Genomic DNA, 22,024 nt, shown 5'->3' with positions numbered 1-22,024 from the left:
TATTAGTGGTTAAGCATAGTCTCAATAACCAAAAAGGTCAAGCTTAGCCAAAGCCTTTGAACTTGAAGGAAAATAAACTTGTTCAAAAGGATGAAGACATGGTAACAGATACCTTTGAATCAGGCTTTGACGATGACCTCGAAGCCATTGTGGGGTTGTCTTGGCCCTGCAAACGGAATTCGACCAAAATTCCGAGATCATTGATAATGAAGACGACTACTATATCAAAGATGGGATGGATGAAAATCCCCTATGTTAGTACTAGGGCTGGGGTCGAGGAAGAAAATGTGATTTTCAAGAAGTTGGATGCCAAAATAAAGTCTCATCTCAAGCTAGTGTTTGTGTGGATTCGAGTCGGAAGGCGTTGGGATAAATGAAGTCCTTGTCGATGGTGGAGCATCAATTAATTTAATGCCAAGGTTTTGGCTCAAGAAGTTCGGCAAGAATGAAAGTTACTTGAAATAATGGGGGGTGATTCCGGTCAAGGCCATGCAGCCCCTTAGACAAAAAAAGGCAGCTGCCTAAGGCCCCCAACAAAAATTTAGGCCCAAATATTTTTTGTTAAAAAGGACTCAAAAATGCATTCGCTGGGCAAATAGATGGCAAAACATAATGTGACGTTGGGAATTGTTTAAGAGATGATATATATTAGTAGTGACTCAATGTGATGTTGGCTCTTGAATATGAAATATGATAGTTTACACTTTACATTATCGACTTACTATCTTGGTCTTACTGTGGCGTTTAGACTCGACCGTATTCATTGCAATCAGTTCTAAAACAAGAAACTAAAACTAAAACAACATTATTAAGTAGCAGTTTAGAATTACTAGAAAAGAAGTGTGCACTCAGAAGAAGTCCTTGATTTTGTCATCAAGCACTAGAGAACTAAGCACATAATAAGCCTTTTCTGAAGGATGATAACTGTCCCAGAATACATGGTCGGAAGAATTAGAGCATGAGTTCATGGTGTAAGGGTTACACAAAATGCTGACTTCTATATTCCCAGTGCCACAGCATCCTTTCTCCGTCTCTTTAAAACCTTGACCATCAAATGCCAAAAACAATGAGTCAAACAAATGAATTGAAGAGGGCTAACTTATCATTATTGCTTATGAAAAAAGTGGTCTGCCGACAATCCACTGTCAACAGCCATTGATTCAGGACCGTCAATTAAAAATTTCTTTTATCAACGGCTGTTAACCGTGGATCATTGGTGGACCACTTTTAAATTGGTTCATCCTATAACTTTCAAAGAATGTATTTGGCCGATTAAATGATAATAATTACCATATTTAGCAGGATGTTGAATAATGTCAAGAAATGGGTAGTAAGATTCAAGATAGACAAGCCTAGCATCTGAAAACTTGTTTGCAAGTTGATCCATTTGATAAGAGAGCTTGGAGTTGAAGAGTACTGCTGCTTGGTTGGAAGGGTTTAAACATGATCTTTGCATGCCTCCACCAATTGTTCTCTGTGATGGCACACACCCTATAACTGGTATACTGAATACCCCAATCCTTCTAGCTCCAAGTCCATAAAGTTCCTGCAACCCATTCATTAATTGTTTTTTCTTTTTACACAAAAAGAATAATAGATAGATCTACAGAATAAAGTCTACCTAGTGTGTGTTTGATAAGCGTTTTTACTAATCATTTTGAATGAAATTGATTTTGTTAAAAGTGAAGTGATTTATATTTGGACACAATTGGGAAAAAAGTGATTTTGGTGGGGTAATATTGTGAAATTCAGTTGTAAAATCTAAGAATTGATCATGTTTAACACAGAAGCTTGTCTCTCTAGCTTCTAGTAGAATTAATTCTGAGACAGATCAATTCTCTAAAGGGGCATCCAAACATCTATATTGTTATCCAAAATTGATTTTTATTCTACCATAATTGATTATGAAGTTCTCCAAAGGGGAATCAAACACATACAATAGGAAAATTCAAAATTCAAAGTACAAGACCAAATAGTCCTTGCTTGGCATGTGGTTTATCTACATGGGAAAGCAGAGACATTCAAATAGTAAATCTATGTTTTGTATTCTGAGTATATAGTACATCCATGTTTGAACTTCCAAGTATATTCACTCCCTCAAACCAATGAACATAAATTCTAGCTGTAAACAGTCTAAACAGCAACATGGCACAAGAATTAATGGCACAGCACCTTACCTAAATTTTAATGTTGTATGAAGAGTTACATTCATCCAATACACAGTATTTAGACAGCTGCATGAAGGGTTACTTTCATCCCTTAATTTTGCATTTATAAGTCAGTTAACTTCAAAATGCACAGTAGAATGTGCATAGGAATTAAAAAAAGAGAGGGTATGAGGTTGAAAATTTAACACATTAAACAAAATGAACAATGGCTTGAAGGAGGTAGCATAAATTTTTTAAGGAGACATGAGTATTTCAATTATAACCTTATTGGTGTAATTTAAAGTCCAAAGTCCGAACCAAATAGTTTTTGACTGTGGTATGATTCTTCCCTTAATTTTCCATTTATAAGTAAATTAACCTCAAAATTCAGACATGAGTATTACAATTATAACCTTATTGGCGTTCAAATGACATGGCACTATTCGAGTGTTGTGTCTAGGAATGAGACCCCAAATGAGAATAGAGGATTTGGTTTCATGTACACAAGAATGGAAAAAAAAAAGAGGAGAAAATTTAACAGAGAACAAAATCAACAAATTAAAGGCTAATCAAAGGCCGAGGTAGTATAAATTTGCAAGTGCACATGCATGAAGATTCTCTAACATACATACTTTAATATTTCCATACAATACCTGCAAGAATTTTGAGGCTTCTGAAGCCATTAAGTCGGTATATGAAGGAATATCATACTTGAATCTTCTAAATGGCGTTTCAGCATAAGTATTGGCAATGTCATCACTGCCTGTGCACACTATGTATATGCTTTTAGATACTGTCATTGCTGTTCTGTTTCTACCAACTGCTTCTTGTATCTTCTTCATGTATTCCTTGAACATGTCTAATTGATCTGATAATGACTTCACAGACTTATGGCAATGGACATGAAACTGGAGTTAGATTTGAGACATGTAAAAAACAATTAAGCGCGTGTTTGAAAAAATCATTATATTATTGATTCTAAACCTGAAATCAATTCTGGAATGGAGCTACTGTGAGTAGCTTCCACATATCAGAATTGATTATGGGAAAAGAGAAGCTAATACAAACATTTTATAATTACTGATAAAAGGCGTGCATAAGGCTGTAGAAATAGTCATTTACCACTAATTTAGCTGTTAGAGGATCATATCCAGCACCACCTGAGGCAAAGGTTACTCCAGTGAGGAGATCTTGAAGTTGCAAATTTGGATCAAGATAAGGAGGTAAAAGCTTCTTGACTCCAAATTTTGCAGCTGCAAAATGAGCCAAAAAAGTTTGAACTGTTTTTTTAATAAGAAACAAGATCATTCTTTAAAAGACTCTTATTGGAAGAGCATGAAATTTTGTACCAATGATGTCTGAAGGGACTAAACCATTGCTGAACCTCCCAGTTGGATGATTTCCCCCAGCAAAATCTCTACCATATGGTGTGAAATTGCATTTAACAAGAGTGGTCATGTAGTTGTTGTTTCCAGTATCTACTATAGAGTCCCCAAATACAAACACTGCTGGCACTGTTTTATTGTTTGGGAGACTCACAGCAGAAACATGTTGAAAGATGAAGGCTCTGGCAGAACACAAACAAATGAATATAGCACATTGAAAGAGAGGCTTCATGTTTCCCACTTTCTTTTTGAGAGAAGTTAATGGCAATATCAGCTTGGTGAGCAACTTATAGGAAAGCTAGATTTTTTGGGGGGAGGGAGGTCTCCTTGTGTATCACGTCTTCATCCTAGCATGGAATTTGACTAGGAATAGTTATATGATGAATTTAGATTCTCTACAGTCTTTATTTCCGCTGTAGCCAATAAACCATTATAAACTCTTCATTTTAATAAATTACTTTTTATTTAGACTAATTCTAATCATTGTTATAAAAATCAATGGCATGTGATTGTGTAGATGGAATGGTAGAGAACCTTTGATGCAAAGAATCCCAATTATTATGATACTTCTCTTGTGGTATATATTTTCGAGGTAATAATAGTATCATTCATTATCAGTGAGTTTGATGGAAAATCTTATTATCTGTAGTGCATGAGGCAGAGATGGAAAAAAGTTTAGGACTCAATTGATGTATTTAGTTCCTTTATTAAACGATACAATTGCATTTGATTGTCAAGATGGTATTTCTAATCGAATGTAAAATTTGGTAAATACTTTCTGGTCACTCTTTAGGTTTCCTCCCTAGAAATAGCATCAAAATAATTAGGTGTTGTTTGTAACAATAAACAGGGGAAAAAGTTGGTAAATGACATATGAATATGAATGATTATACCAAACTTTAATTCACTTAGTCATAGATACTCTAACACCATGTTAAGAATCACTTATTCCAAAAACTTAAGATGTTGGGTAAATGATATATAAATGATTATATTTCTAACTTAATCAAAGGTAACAGCAGGTGCTGTATTAGTCCCCTATCACACGAGAAAGAGTTTCTATCAATAAGCTCAAAAATCCGGGTAATATCACAGCCAATTGCCATCCCATATGTTCACATCCATCCCATTCTCTATCCTCCAAAAGGTTCCTCATTTAATCACCCAAGATGCATAATGTATGCTAGCTCCTCCAAGTGCAACTAACCACATGCCCCTCAGATGCATGAATGAAAGAAGAGCGTGGAAAATATCTCGCTTTGAGGCACTTGGTCATGGGTGAGTCCGGAAAAGTAGATAGTCACCACCCTTGTTTAGCTAGAAGAGCATCATTAAAAGCTTTGAAAGACTGAGAACCCATTCCTCCCTCCTTCTTTGTCTTACAAAGAACATTCCAATCGACCCAATCAATTTTCCTTTCCTCATTTTTGCTCCCACACCAAAATGGACTAAACATGTTTTCAATATGTTGGCACAACCCAACAGGTAATGAAAAGCAACCGATAATGTAAGTGGGTATGGCTTGGGCCACAAACTTAATAAGCACCTCCTTACCTGCAATGGATAAGTAACGTTCTTGCACAAATTAAACACTTGTTGCTTTGATCTGCCAATGAAAGTGGGTAAACCTAGATACTTAGAATGATTCTTTACTGGCTTAATTTGTAACCTTCCTTATAGGCAATTTTTTATCTTCTTGAACATTTAGGCTAAATAAGAGTTCAAATTTATCTAAATTAATAGACTTTCCTGATACCTGTTGGTCTTCAACACTTGATTTTGATTATCAAGACAGTACTTCTAATTGAATGTAAATTTGGGCAAATACTTTTTGCCTTTTTGGTCACTCTTACAGTTTCCTCCCTAGAAATAACATAAAAATAAGGTGTTGTTTGTAACAGTAACAGAAAAAAAAAAAAGGTAAATGACATATAGATGATTATAATTCTAACACATTTCTAATATGTATAGATTCACCTACCATGTGCTGAAATTTAATTATTTTTAATAGAAGAACTGAAGACGGCAATAATCGAACTCTAGACCCTTTAATTAATAAAGGCTCTATAACATATCAAAAACCAATTGTCTCAAAAACTTAAGGGTTGCGTAAATGACAATGATTATATTTCAGACATAATCTACTACAATCTGGACATGATTACTAGTCTAGTACAATACAAACTTGATATACTTCTTTTTGGTACATCGGAAAAATAAATTGCACCATCCAGGGATTGATCTCTGGACGTTCCCCACTTAACCCATATGTCTCCTAGCTCTTACCACTTGAGCTATCATTCGGGGAGAAACTTGATATATTTCAAACATAATTTACTACTATTCTGGGAAATTGTTATTCAGACCCCGCGACAGCTATTCAGACCCTCAAAAATCTGAGAAATGTCAAAAATACCCCTGTTTAAAAAAAACTTCCCACTTTTCCCACTAACTCCCCCCCCCCCCCATCCCACTTCTCCCACTTCTTCAAACTTCTAAACCCCCCCCCCCTTCCCCCAAACACATTTCACTTCCTCATTCAAAATCTCCCTCCCTCTCTCACGCATCTCCTCCACTGCCTCCGCCTGCCACCGCCATCGGATCCTCCAGCGACACCGCAACCGAGTGGAGTCGCCGCCACCCCCATCGCCACCTTCTGCTGCCAACCACCCAACATTATTCCCGAAACCCAGGTTCGTTACGCAACCCGACCCATTCTGTTATAGTTTTGATCGCAATTTGTGGATGCGTCTGTGTCGCACCTTAAAAGTGTGTGTTCAGAGTGCACGCAAGTTAAGGGTGCGCTTGATACACACCTTTAAGGTGCGACACAGACGCACCCTGAGAGTGCGTCATAGACCCTTATCTGTCAAAGCTTCAATGCCTTTATGTTTTTGTTCTGTTTTGAGTCTTATGTTTCCAATGTTGGTTCAGATATGGCAAGAACAAAGAATTTGAATTTGCCCCCGGCCAACGAAAGGAGAATCCCCCCCCCCCCACGACATCGGTACGTAAGGAGCGTGAAGCCGCCGCCCTACGAAAGAAATAAGAAGCACGTAAAAGGCGTGATGACGTAACCCGTAAAAGGCGTGCAGGTAGTGCAACGACTGCTGCTAGTGCAGTACAGGAGCCTGAAGATGATGATATGGTTGATGCAGAGCAGGGTTCTGGTGAAGGAGAGGAGGAGAGTTCTGGTGAAGAAGAGGAGGAGGATTCTACTGAGGAGGAGGAGGAGGAGGAGGAGGAGGAGGAGGAGGAGGAGGAGGAGGAGGAAGAGGATGACGAAGAGGAGGAAGGGGATACACAAGCGGGTCAAGGTGAGGAAGATGATGATGATGACATATTCTTTCCTGGGAGGCCTTATGAAAATACCTTGCTGAAGAGCTTCAAGCAACATATATCACTGGAGGTGTGGAAGCATTACAAGAAACATGCTGAAGTGCTTGATAGGGGTGTCTTGAAAACCTACCACCATGGGAATGCTATGCTTGGGAATGATAAGGAGAAGCATAAAGATGTGTTAAAATGCTTTTCGACTTATGTAAAGGGAAGGGTTGAGGCTGCTGGTCTATTGCCTTTGTTGACATGCAACCTTCCCTCTGTTGACAAGACCATGCTAATAGCGTTTGTGGAGAGATGGCAGCTGAAGACATCCTCTTTCCATATGCCATTTGGGGAGATGACCATCACACCGGATGATGTTAGTTCTTTGCTACACATTCCTGTGAAGGGAAAATTCTTCACTCTCCCAATCCTGACTCATGAGGAAGCAGCCACTGTATTGCATAAACAGCTTGGTGTGACACAAGCAGCTGCTGAAAAGGAGATCCGGAAGTCCTTAGGACCTTATGCTCGTTATACATGGTTGTTGAAGGTGGCTGAGGACATGGCTAAGAAAGGGAAGACCAAGAAAGCTGCTAGAGCCTTCTTGCTGCGTTTGGTGGGGATGACGATCTTCTGTGGGAAGACAAACAACAAGGTGGATGTTGCATATTTGGGGATGTTCATGGACTTGGAAAAGGTTGGGGAGTATGCATGGGGCGCCATGGCATTGGCTTTCCTTTATGACCAGTTGAAGGACGCCACCAAGGTCTGCACCACTAGCCTTGGAGGATACTTAAATCTGTTTCAGGTATGATTCTATAACTCTTATTTTAGTTAAATTGTAATTAACGTAATTTAATGTATAAGGTATCACATTTTGATGTATGAGTATTTGATTGCAGGCATGAATATTTGAGCACTTCCCTGCTTCATTGTTTGATAGAAACCTGAACAGGAAATACAGTGAGAAAGACCCGCGAGCTTGCAAATGGGTCACCAAGAGGGGGACTGTGGACCTGCATGCGAAGAGGCTAATCCTAGATGACCTTAGGGATAGCAGTGTTATATGGACTCTAACGATAACGCCTCGCTACTTTGAGTGGTACAAGTCAATCTCACACCGCTTTGTGGTCCCTCCTGAAACAAGAGGTCCTGTGGCAGTAACTCTTGTGGTAAGGATCAATAATTTAATGACTAGTTTGATTTTGTTTATGTTACAATTTATGATTCTGTTTCATTGTTGCTTGTAGGGTGTTCTCGAACAATTACAGGAGTTGAGTGATATCACAGTTGACCCCAGTGAGACGCCACAACGGATCCTCGAGGCAAACCAGCGTATGCGGGATATCATACTGCAGAACTTGGAGTATGGAGGTGATGATGATGACAGTGGCAATGGAGTTGCACCTCATGGTGGTGGTGGCCCTGACAGAAAGAAGAAAGAAAAAGCATCTGAGGTCTCTACCTCAAAGACTAGTTAGGTCTAGTGTTTAAGGATTAATTTATGGATGAATGCATTGAAGACAAATTACTTTTCACATAGGTTGTGTTAAAAAGACAAATTACTTGTAGTTGACATGTTATGTTATGTTGTGATGTGATTAATTTAGTCTCCAATTGTTGTGTTTTGTATCATTAAGCTACTATGTTTTTTATCATCTTTCAGTTTTGTGTGATGGTGTTATGGGCCTGTTTTTATTTTGTCTGAAACGTTTATGTTGCAGAGTTCACTTGTTCACGCACTCTCAGGGTGCGTGAACATCGCACCATGTAGGTGTTCTAGTCACGCACTCTCAAAGTGCGACATAAGAATCGCACACTCAGGGTACGTCAGAGTCGTACACTCAAGATGCATCACGGACGCTCCATGAGAGTGCGATATGTTACAAAATGTATGTTCTAACAATAACTTTAACGTCAGGGTCCCCGTACATTACAGAAGTTCTGAATTAATCGCACTCTCAGGGGGCGTCTTAGACGCTTCTCCAGGGTGCGTCTTAGACGCTCCTTGGAGAAGCGTGTAGGACGCACTCTGAGAGTGCGATTTGCAACTCGAAACCAGAAACAGATCTGAAACAGAAACATCAGAAACATATCCTTTATTCATAATAGTTTGATGATACATTACAAAATTTTCCAACATACAAGTACAATGACCCCTAGACCTTAAGTCCTAACCGTAGTACATGACATATACAAGTACAATGACCCCTATATGGGATACAACCAAGAGGAGGCAGTCTTCTTCTTCTTCAGGTCCTCTTTCTTGGCTTCTGAGGTCCTCTTCCTTGTCTTCTGATCTCGGCATCCTAGATGGATCCAGTGCAGCCACCTGAGCCTGGGTGAGCCTTGATGTTTCCATCACAAAAGGAGACGCCGGAGGACATTTTCTACAGGAGCTTGGACCTATTCTATTTAGCAACTTAAAGTACTTTGAACAAGCAAGGATGAGCAAGGATGGTCACCCCTACATTAGCAACTTTGGCACTCTGAATTTGAAATATCACTTTCAAAGTACTCAAAGTTGCTAATGTTGGGGATAACATCCACATAACCCCAACCACTCAAAACCCCATAAACCAAAAGAATAACATTAAAAACAAGACATAAGAAACGCATAAAAGAGGAGTGGAGGAAGAAGAGAGATTTTGTGTGAAAATGAAGGATTGGGAAGCCCTTTTTATAGAGCTGCGGTGCCCTAGGTTGTAACGACGCACTTAATGACTCATTTAATGAGTTTTACCAGTTGTTGACTCATGGTCAATGGCCGGTGTGTTTTTAGCGCACTCTCAAAGTGCGTCACCAACGCACTCTCAGTGTGCGTTCGTGTCGCACTCTGAAAATGAGGTTCAAACGGCGACCATCACGCAATTTAAAGGTGCTTTCGAAAGGGGTAATTTCGGGTTTCAGAAAATTCCTTCGGTCTGAATAATTGTCGGGGGGGGTCTGAATAACAATTCCCCAACTTTTACATCATACACAAATATGGATATATCTATCATATTATATAAAATAAAGAAGTTGTGTATGAAGGTCCAATATCCATAGATTCAATAGAATCGCTTCCATGGTTGCTAATTGACCTATGAGGTTTCTTATAACCTTAGATATGTTTTTTCAGTTTTCATCTTATGGGCTTGTATACTTTTGCTGAAAGCACCTGATAACGTACCAAGAAAGGGAAAATAATTTGTCGATATCTGTAGAGAACAGGCATATACCAGACATTAAGATTTTTTTTTAAAGAGACATTAAGATTGAGAAAAAAAAAAGAAAAAATTAATGTGATATATGAAAGAAGAGGGAAAAAAAGTATCTTAGGAATTTGCATTAAGAAACTGAATCTCTCGCTTGAATAAATGTTTGTTTAGGGAACTATTGTGTTAGTTTCTCAACAGACTCGTACAAAAATCTCTAAACCTAAATTTATTTGAACTAACAACAGGTGAGTATCACATTTTTTACATTGTTTTGGTTATTTCTTAACTTGGAAGGTTATAAAGTTTTGATCAATGCAATGTTTTTGAATCATTGTACTTTTTTCAATATTGATTATTATTGTATATAGACTACGGGTCTAGAAGAACTGTACTAATACATACTAAGCTATGAGTCTAAGAAGCGTAGGGCAATATATTTAAACTACGATTCTCAAAGATTCATAACATAATACTCATAAACTATAAGTCCATAAGAATGATAATATTAGGGCTATCCATCGGATGAATACAGACTAACAACGTTGGTTTCATTAGGCGAAAAGGTCACACAATAGGGCCCATAATTGTTCCATGAGCATCTCAGTTTCTACAGGTTGCGGGTTGAATGAGTAAGGGCTAGATCGGGTAGGTTCGTTCAAATACACACGACCAAAGATTAAAAAAAAAACAAACCAAAGCAGCAAATGGCGACAAGAAATAGGAAAGTAAACTCCATTGCTATGAAAAAGTCAAATGAATATAATTAATTTGAAGACTTGGAGTCATGTTCGTCTTGTCGCCCCAGTTTTTTCAGCTCTACGGTGTGGTGGCTCACATTTCAAGTCGCAGTGGAGAAGATCGGAGGCGAGGGTGCAATTTCGAGAAGATCCACCAAAGGTTATTTGAACTTGAAACGGTGAAGCGTGCAGTAGAGGTGCAACGACGAATGAGAAAACTTGTTGATGATGCGAATTAAAGCCGTGGGTGAGGGGTGACGCTTTCAGATCTGGACAAGATATGAGAAGTGGTGGTGGTGGCTGTGGCTCATGGGGTTTGTTGTGCCGAGGGAAGAGAGAAGAATTGGTGGTGGTGGTGATGGCTCATGGAGTACATGGAGACAACAAGAAAATAGGAGAAGTTGTGGCTAGATCTGGAGGAGAGATGTGAGAATAAGGTTGTGGCGGTGGTTGGCGCTTCACTTAGGGTTTGCTTCGAACGGTAGATCAGTTTGCGTAACATATTGTGGTGGGGTTGGCGGCTATGGTTTGAAGTGAAAGGCTGAAGGTTAGGGTTAGTGGGATAATGAGAGCATTTATAAGGCTAGAGTTGGACGGAAAATATGAGTCTGGACTTGTAGTTTTTGTTTATAAGAACTGGTTGGGTCGAGCTGGAGTCCGAACCAGAATCGACCGCCCAGGAATCAAACCCTCGACTTGATGCTTAAAGAATTCAGTCATCTGCCAGTTGTACTACACTTTATTGGTTTTTTTTTTCTTTTTTAGATCCGTAGATTATGTTTCTATTTTCTTCCTCCCAGTATTTTTAATTAAATAATCAACTATAATGAGAAAATACATTGGGACTCAGTTTTTGCTCAATGTAAATCACATTGATACACAAGCAATTTCTTACTGAGACTTTGCAAACTAAATCAAATCATTGTGAGAGTGAATGATGCAAACATAATCAATCACAAATTTTGAGAAAGAAAAATGAAAATTGCCAATCATAAACTTTGACAAAATCGCTCCAAGTCGTACCACTAATTTTGATTTAGATTCAATAGATAAATCATTCAAAATACTTGTTCTTATATCGGAAAAAATAAATTACACCCATGAAGGATTGATTTCTTGACCTCCCCTTCTCAACTAATATATCATCCAACTCTTACCACTTGAGCTATTATACGGGGAGAAATCGTTCGAAATACTTACCAAATGTTACAAATCATAAATTTTTTAAATTAAAACATTAGTTTGTTTTTATGAAATATTAGTTATTTATGCGTTAATTTTTATCCCATTTTTAATGTTAGTTATATCATTTAAATTTTTTTTTATGATAATTTATTTTCTTTACTGATAAATTGATTTTTTTATTGATTTTTTTTATCAAGAATCAACGTTCCATTGAAGAACAATAGATACATGAGGTCAGCCAATAACGAGTTGTGATTCAAAGTGTGCTTGAGACTTGTGGTCTATCTTTGAAAAAATATTGCAAACAATTACATAGGAGAATAACATTGCGTGTATTGCTAAACACAAAAAAGATGCGTCAAAAGGATAAAACATAACTCATATCACCAAAACTCTTCATTTAGTGTACACGTATCTTGGCTGTAGCTTTTCTAGTGTTGATTTTGTTGTTTTTCTTTTCTTTTTATCTGTTTGTATTGGGTTGAAGTACCCCTTATACTTCTTGATCAATACTATTTGGCTTATCAAAAAAAAAACCAAAACTCTTCTTCACTCATGTCTTACAAAAGAAAGGTGACATTAACCTTCAACAAATTTATTTTAAGTGATAATTTGGTGGAAGTATTTTCCAAGGTTTTTTAGCTACATTATTGACAAACTTATTTAATATCGAATTATTCTGCCTCAAAGATCTCAACTAAAATGCATTGTACTTATTTGTTTTCTTAACCATCCCATTGAGTTTTTTTACAAGATTTTTAATGAGGTTGTGTTTAGATACATATTAGAAATTATGGTCATATTTCTCCTTTACTAAGCTTTCCTACACAACTTTTTCAAATAAGGTTTTAACAAAACACATCTTAAGGAATGCTCATCCATAAATGAATGTTATAAATTGGATTCTCGACATCATAATTGATTTGGAATAAATTGTGCATGAGTTAAATGTGTTATCGATTTACCATTATTATTATCCTATCTTTTAACCTATATATATATATACCTAATATTAGTGAAATACTCCCTCGACCCATGGGAGATGTAATTATTATAAGCCAATTGGAAAACAGAAAAATGTACGAAATAATGTGATTACACAAGCTAGAGAAAAAATCAGAAGACATATTACAGAAGTCTTGATCAAACAAACCTTAGTGAGAATGAAAGAAGCAACAAGTAAAGAGCGACGGCAATGGTCGATGGGCGAAGTTACGATGGAGAGATATTTCGAGGATGGATACGATTTTACTAATGACGACCAAGACGGTTGGGTCAGTGATTATCTTTCTAACAGTAACAGTGATAGTGATGAGGTAAATAATTTTTTTTCATACATCAAAATTAAAAAAAATAGAAAACACTTTTATCTAAACTTGATTTCGAAGCTCTCAACTTCACGTTGTATCGCAGCGTTCAACCATATCTTGAGATCTTCTCTAGATTGTGTAGTCACATTATTTCGAACATTTTTCTGTTTTTGCATTGCAAAGTAAAATCTCGCGCTCTCTTTTTCTTCTCTTACTTTTGTTAAACCCTAGATTTCATAAAAATGGAGAGATATTTCGAGGATGAATACGATTTTACTAATAACGACCAGGACGGTTAGATCAGTGATGATGTTACTAACAGTAACAGTGATAGTGATGAGGTAACTACTTTTTTTTTTCCATACATCAGAAATTAAAAAAAAAAAAGAGAAAACACTTTTATCTTTGTTATATTACTCGATTTTTTTTTTCAAAGTTATCCCTGAATACATACAAGGAAATAACATTTCGTTTAAATCAATACAAACTTTCAAGGTTATAATAATAAATTGCGACAGGCGTTCCTCTCAGAGTCCTCTAGGGTTTCAACACTTCTCTTTCACTCATTGAGTTCCTACCTTGCGCGCTTCACTTATCATCTATGTGGTTCGAACCGCCCTTTGTTGTCGTTGTTCGTCTCGTCAACCTCTGCATCTTCTATCTACGAATTTCGCTACTTCGTCCATCGACCATTGTCGTCGCGTTTTACTTGTTGCTTCCTTCATTCTCCCCAAGGTTTGTTTGATATGGATTTCTATAATCTGTCTTCTGATTTTTTCTCTAGCTTGTGTAGTCACATTATTTCGAACATTTTTCTGTTTTCCTATTGCAAAGTAAAATCTTACGCTTTCTCTTTGCTCTCTCACTTTTGTTAAACCCTAGCTTTCATAATCATGGAGAGATATTTCATGTACTGTTGAAAGATTTTTTTACCACTCTACGTTTGAATCTCTCAAGACTCAATTGTAGTATTGTAAATGGTTTTGTCGTATCCACAGGCAGGTGTAATACTTACGCCGTTCAATAGTTAACAAACTTAAATGATGGTTTCACAAAGAGATTCATTTTTTGTTTGAACTTGAAAATATATAAAAAGCAAATAAACTAACGGAGAAATAACAAGTATGAGGAATTATTTGGATTAGATTTCATTGAATGACCTTTGTGCGTTCTAATGATTCCAATACAAACCAAGCCTAAGAATATGATTCATCTACACCAGTTCAACCCTACTTCATCGATGTCTCGCATGAGTGGATAACAATAACTATCTAATCCTAAACATTGATGTCTCACATGATTAAGAAAAATAGTTATCATGAAGTTTAGGTGTTTAAGTGACTAACAAACCTAACTCTATGTCTAGCAATTAGGATTATTAGGTGATTAACTCTAGTTCGGACTCAAACCTTGTAGCTTCCGCTCACAAGTCGAATCAAACAAAATACCATAGGTGATCAATCTAAGATATAGCATGAAGATCAAGAGAAAACCACTAAATCAACAACTAGAAACATGCTTTATATTGAAGAGAATCACATAGAGAGCATAAGTATCATACAACTACATCAAATCCCAACAAAAGAGAGATTAGCTATCCATTTTCATGGATAACTTTACAAATAGAGAAGAAGAATGAGAAGAACCGAAACCGTCGCGATGTCTCGCCGTCGAATCCGATCTCCGGAGCTCCTTCTCTAGCCTCCTAAGCCTATCCTCTTGGATCTCTAGTGTTTCTCTCAGTTCCCAAGTGATGGGTCTAAGTTATGATCAAGTTCCTCCTTTTATAATGATTTTGCATCTGTGCAGAGTGTTGGGCGGCCCTTTATGGGCGCTGGGCACCCAGTTTCTTCAAGGTTGGGTTTCTGGAACCGCCATAGGTGCTGGGCGGCTACTGACAAGCGCTGGGCACCCTGATGATCCAAAAATTCTCTAAGTCTCATGAAAATATGCCTTTTTCCTTGAGAACTTAAACCCTACATCATAATTTGAGAATATAATCAATCATAAAACACATTTGAGCTTAATTCTCAATCAATTAACAAATTCCAATCAAGATGAGGGGAACTAATAAGGATTTCTCATTAATTACTTAAGATAAGTGCTTATATTTCTTATCAAAGTTAGGTAAAATTGACACTTATCATGTACTTGTTTGAATGAAGTGTGACCTTTCTTTACTATCGCAATTATTTTGGTTCAATCATCTTATTTTCCTTATCTACTTTGATGGGCATATCGGTTAAAGTAGATCATTTTTTTTATCTTTGCAGTTATAACAAAATTATCTTTTGTTAGAATGAATATGTAATACTTCTTTACTATCAGAATAGTAATATGCCTTGTGAATATTTGTCAAATGTCCTCTAACTAAAAATAAATAGTAATTACAATTTTTAGAATAAAATTCTTGGTGGTATTGTATTAGAACAAAATTGTGATTGTCAAAGACATCAGTCTTTTTGTGATGTATACAATGTATGAATGATGAAATTTGGTACCCTTGGTTTTCTTTGCAGCATATTCTAGATGATGGTGCACTCCCACGGCTTAAAGACATTCTGAGAAATAAAGGACACAATAGATTAAAGATATATGCTTGTAGCATTATTGCAGAAATAGCTGTGGGAAAGCAAACATAGATACATGTAAGAATAATAATGTAAGTTAGAATTTTCTAAAGTATTTCATTGAATGATAACCATTTGTATAAATTTTTCATTTCTAAAGATCAAGGCATGGTGGACAAGGAAGTTTGCAGCATCATTCCTCTCACGTCAAAACTTTTCGAATTCGAGAGAACCAAAGTGTTTTTATTGTGGTTATAGAATAATCCTTTTATCAAATATAGAACATCCATATTGTTTTGCTGGTGTGATGTAATAGTTACACTACTAAATTTAACATTAATGGTGTATATGACAAATCCATATGGCCAATAGACTAAGGGAAAAAGAGGTGTGTGGGAAATTGAATAAATGAATTTAAAAGTAATAGAAAAAATTAATGAAAAAGTTTAGTGGGTTGTAAGTTATGAACTATGTGTGAATTTTATTAAATACATTTGTAGTTATTGATTTATTAATGCTCTAACATTTTTATTTATGGATATTAGTCATTGTAGGCTTATCAAGGAAGCACAAAAACCACAAGGTGCTCATTAAGAGAAACCTGAAAATGGAAAATATAGAAGATTCAAGAATCGGAAGTTGATTAATATAAAATCAAAAAGCACTACCGCGAGCTTTTTACAAAAGGTTAGTAAACCTTATATTATACATATCTTGAACATCTCTTGCAAACTTTCAACGTACTAAGCATCTTCAAACTGATATTGGTTTTGTATGGTCCTAAGTATATATGGCTTAGCTAGATTTGAGTTTTGTCTTCACTTAAGTTTTGATGGTTTTCTCACTATGATACTTTCTTCCCCACATGGTCACATAATTTATGCATGGGATAACAGTTGTCATTATGAACCATCTAAATTTAACTTCTAATTGTGGATTCCTTACTTGCGAAAACAGTTATTTGTAAGAATCATATAAATTAAACTACTAACCTATGATCACCACTCCTTTCCTCTTGGTACTTTGTTCTTTTGTGGGCCAAATTGCTAGTGCTTTGTTATGTGATCCTCCATGTCCAGATACAAATAGGCAGAGTGTGGTTGCTGCTTCATCTTTATCAGTTTTCATCATAGCTTTAACCATTCTTCGGATGGTTTTTTGTACCCTCATAACCTACCATGATTATAAAAAAATTTCATTTTCAAATCCAAAGTTATTCACTAGAATATCTTCCACGGTTGTAATTTCTTTTGGTACACATTTTAATTTCTCTACAAGCCCAATAAGTAGAGCCTTCTTCCTTGGTAAATGAGAGTATATCGATGGAAAATATTCTTAATTTTTTTTCTAGCAAATATATTTCCTTGTCATTATTGTAGTGCAGTGATTTCTTTATAATTTCTCTGTCATCTCCCTCTACAACCAACGTGCTGTGGTACGACTCATGTTCCTTTCTCAAAGAATTTTTTCCAAGTTCATCAGGCAATATTTTGCACTTATTAACATTGTTGTTTTGCTTCTTGTAAGAAAGTGTAGGAGAACATATGTACATCCCTAACGTGCCAAGTCTCTAGATACAAATTATTTCAGGACATATTGTAAACTAGCATTGAAAAAGGACATTATATATTATAACTTTACATTGTGTTTGGTCATTTACAAATGTTAGGGTACTCAGTATTCCATCAGCCGCACATGATTTCAATTTGACATTAACGTTATCCAAAAGGCGGATTATTTGAGTTATAATCCCTTAGGTTATAAGAGCGTGCAATTATTCAAATGTCAATGTTGTAGTACGTTCTTGAATAATTATCACATGTTGTAGTACACATATTATAAAGCACATACTTGAATAATTATCACATGTTGTAGTACACATTTTCATACATATTTCATTAAAAATTTCTTACCCGTATTTGTGTCTGGTTCCCCACAACAATTTCTGCAATAGTGTTACAAGCTAATATCTTTAATCTATTGTGTCCTTTGTTTCTTAGAATGTATTTAAGTCGTGGCAGTGCACCGACGTTCAGAACATGCTGCAAAGAAAACCATGGGAGTACCAAATTTCATCATTCATACATTGTACCATCAAAAAATATACTGAAGTCAACAAGCACGTTTTTGTTCTAATACAATTGTTGATGCTAGATAGGTTATGTCTAGCAATAGAGTCAACTAAACATCATTAGGTTGAGAGGTCATTCTAGTGGATGATGAATATTTTTCAACTAGTATGGATGTTGGGCCTTTACTTCTCTGTGTTGATTCCTTCTTTTCAATTATCAATACACTAATTCGTCAGGTCAAGAAGAAAATTAAATAGTTCAATTCAACATGAATGAACGCCAAACATGAAGTTCATATTTTCTATAAAACATTATTTGATGGTATCTTTTTTGGATCCCCCAAATGCAACTAGAAAGTCCTTATCTTTGTGTTGCGCAAGTACTAGCTAAGCTGAAACCCCAGTAATTCATTAGATCTTATGAACATGATTTTATATCATCGAAAATAAATCATGGTCATGCATATCAAATATGCAGCATCTAGAAATAATTATAGTTTTGTTTTTACATCGGAAAGATAAATTGCACCCTTCAGGGATTGATCCCTAGACCTCCCCACCTAATCCAAATGTCTCCTAGCTCTTACCACTTGAGCTATCATTCGAGGACAAAAATAATTTTAGTTAGAAGCTCTTAATAATTAATTAATTCTAAAAACCCAAAGCTTGAAATGCCCAACTAAGCATCTTCAATGCTAGTTCGTAGAGCATCTCCAATTCTAGTTCTTAGAGGTGAGTTCTTAAGTTAAGAATTAAGAACCAGGTTCTTAAGTATTGGAGATGTCTAACGTGGAGTCCTTAGTTCTTTTTTTGAGAGTCTAATTAAATTTTCAAGATGTAGCAAATTCAGCAAAGTCAAACTATCATGCTACACATGAAAATCAACCAAAGTTTAATCGCAGAAAAAGAAAGAAAAGTTGTAGGTTTGAAAGTTAAAGACCTAAAGCACATCCAACAGAAATTATTTGCAACATCTTGAGTGTGAGCAAATCACTCATTTTGCCCCGCAATGACCTCATAGGAACGGTTTATCAGCATGTCATCAATATGGTCTCTAGCATCTGGCAGATGTGTCTTAGGGCTCCAACCAAGTAGTCCTTGAATCTTGGTAATGTCAGGAAGCCCTTTGTCACAATCATCATATCCCTTACCGTAAATCGTTCCAGAGCTCACAACGATGGTAGGAACCTCCAAGCTTCTTCCTGTTTAATGTAAGAATAAACCTGAATCATCAGTTCAGCAAGTTGTCGAATTGTAACCTCATTTCTTGGGTTACCAACATTAAAAATATGATCATTGGCCCTGACAGGATTGTCAATCATCAACAAGATAGCTTCAATGGCATCCTCAATAAAAGTGAAAGTTCCATGCGAGTGGCCATCATCCACAAGTTTTAAGGGCTCTCGACGGAGGAGTATCCTGGTAAAACTTGATAAGACCCTCGCACCCACAGCATGAATCAACCTCTCAATCAACAGTTTGGCACTAGAATAAGATCATCTTTGCTTTTCAATAGAACCAACAACACAAGGGGACACGTCCTCTTTTAGAACATAATATGCAGCATCCTGACGAAGAGGGATGTCCTCAGGGAGAAAACTTCCAATAGTCTTTCCATCAACTTCACTGCTAGAAAAATGGATCAAACACGTCTTCCGCGAGCTTAAATGAAATTGACGGTTGCCAACAAATAAAGTGGATGGATTCATTATGCGTGAGTCCTTTATGGTTTCATTCTTATATCGAAAAAAAATAAATTACACCCGTCAAGGATTGATTTCTTGACCTCCCCTTCTCAATTCATTTATCATCCAGCTCTTACCACTTGAACTACTATTGGAGGACAAATCGTTCGAAATACTTACCAAATGTTACAAATCATAAATTTTTGAAATTAAAAATTAGTTTTTTTCATGAAACATTAGTTATTTATGCGTTCATTTTTATCCCATTTTTTATGTTAGTAATATCATTTAAATCTTTGTTTTATGACAATTTATTTGATTTTATGATAAATTAATTTTTTTATTGATTTTTTTATCAAGAATCAACGTTCCATTGAAGAGCAATAGATACATGAGGCAAGTCAATAACAAGTTGTGATTCAATGTGTGCTTGAGACTTGTGGTCTATCTCTGAAAAAATATTGCCAACAATTACATATGAGAATAACATTGAATGTATTGCTAAACACGAAAAGGATGCGTCAAAAGAATAAAACATAACACATATCATCAAAACTCTTATTTTAGTGTACACGTTTCTTGGTTGTAGCTTTTCTAGTGTTGTTTTTTTTCCATCTTTTTGTATTGGGTTCAAGTACCCCTTGTACTTCTTGATCAATACGATTTGGCTTATCCAAAATAGGCTTAATTGCACATTTGCTCCCTCATCTTTCACTATTGTGCGAAGTCACTCCCCCATGTTTAAAATGAGCAGATTCCCTCCCTCATGTTTCAATTTGTGGTGTCGTTAACTTTCCATCCAATTGCTAACGGAGTTGCTATTTTCACCTCTTCCTTTTACTAACCAAACCCATCGATCATAAATAAAAATAAAAGAAAAATAAAAGAAATAAGTTAAAAACAGAAAACAATATTTTTATAAAAGAAAAAAAAAACTAAATTCATCTTCATCTCCTTCCCCATGATCTTCATCTTCTTCTTCATGGTAAAAAATAAAAAAAAACCTAGAAAAATAAAACTTAAAAATAAAACCCCACTCTTCCATCAAATCTCACGGAGCTTTTTTTCACACAAACCCAAGGTCTTATTTTTTTCACACAAACCCCAACCTTTTTTTTCACACAAACACATGGGTTCCAGGAGCTTCTGGATGGAAAGAGAGGGAAACAGATAGAGGAGTGCAGATCGAAGAGGAGGAGTAATGAAGATGGTGAAAGCCCTGCAACCAGGGGCGAGAAACTATTAAAAAACCCCAAATTCAAAAAAAACCTAACCCACAATCCCAAATTTCAGATCTGACAAGCCATCACCTTGCTCAGATTTTTATCTTCATCCATGAAGCAAGAAAAGGGAAGCGAGGAGAGGAACAAGATTTTCGGTTTTGCTGGCTGAAGAAGATGAAATTTGGGGTGGGTAGATGGTGGTGGTGCGTGGGTTTTCTTCTTCCCCATTTCTACTGAAATTTGGTGGTGCGTGGATTTGAATGTCTGTCATACAAATGCAAATCTGGTGGTGGTGCGTGGGTTTGCATTTCTCACCCAACAGCTTTGATGTTGCTGTTTTGTTTCTATTTTGATTATATGTTATATCTTTTTGGTTTTTGTTAAAAAAAAAAAAAACTAGGTTTAAATTGCTTCTATCAAGATTTAATTGGGTTATGATTTGAGGATTTTTTTTTGGATGATGTTGTTTGCTATTTTTTATGAAGATGAGAAGATGATAGAAGAATGATGAAGATTTTAAAGATAGAGCAAGAAGATGAATAAATTTGGAAAAAAAATTGAGGTTTGATTTTTTTGGATTGAAGAACTTTGATTTTCTGGAATTTTTTTTTAAAGAAGATGAAGATGATGATGATGGAAGAAGATGAAGTTGTGTATTCATTTATGGATTTTCAGAAATAGTTAATTTTTGAAGATAGAATTATATTTTTAATTTAGTGTAGGTGGTGCAGATAGTAAAAAGGGGGGTGAAAATAGCAACTGCCGTTAGCAATTGGATGGAAAACTAACGGAGGGACCAAATTTTCACAAATTGAAACACGAGGGAGGGAATCTGCTCATTTTAAACATGGGGGAGGGACTTCGCACAATGATAAAATATGAGGGAGCAAATGTGCAATTAAGCCTCCAAAATAAAACCAAAACTCTTCTCCACTCATGTCTTACAAAAGATAGGTCACATTAACCTTCAACAAATTTGTTTAAGTGATAATTTGGCGGAAGTATTTTACTAGGTCTTTTAGCTACATTATTGAAAAACTTATTGAATATCGGATTATTCTGCCTCAAAGATATCAACTAAAATGCATTGTACTTATTTGTTTTCTTAACCATTCCATTGAGTCTTTTTACAAGGTTTTTAATGAGGTTGTGTTTACATACATATTAGAAAATGTGGTCATATTTCT

At 36.1% G+C, this 22,024-nt stretch overlaps 1 protein-coding gene across 1 annotated transcript; it reads right to left on the bottom strand.

The window, feature by feature from the left end:
• Positions 1-626: 626 nt before the first annotated feature.
• LOC130716041 (GDSL esterase/lipase EXL3-like) lies at positions 627-3,915 on the bottom strand. The gene is made up of 5 exons (XM_057566217.1): positions 3,497-3,915; positions 3,270-3,400; positions 2,801-3,034; positions 1,291-1,546; positions 627-1,042 (listed from the first exon to the last, which is right to left on the bottom strand). The coding sequence occupies exons 1-5, from the start codon at positions 3,762-3,764 to the stop codon at positions 849-851; spliced, it is 1,083 nt and encodes a 360-aa protein (XP_057422200.1). The 5' UTR covers positions 3,765-3,915; the 3' UTR covers positions 627-848.
• Between the last annotated feature and the right edge of the window lie 18,109 nt (positions 3,916-22,024).

This window comes from Lotus japonicus, chromosome 4 (assembly GCF_012489685.1).
Source record: "Lotus japonicus ecotype B-129 chromosome 4, LjGifu_v1.2".
NCBI lineage: Eukaryota > Viridiplantae > Streptophyta > Magnoliopsida > Fabales > Fabaceae > Lotus > Lotus japonicus.
This window is presented reverse-complemented; position numbering and strand designations above follow the sequence as displayed.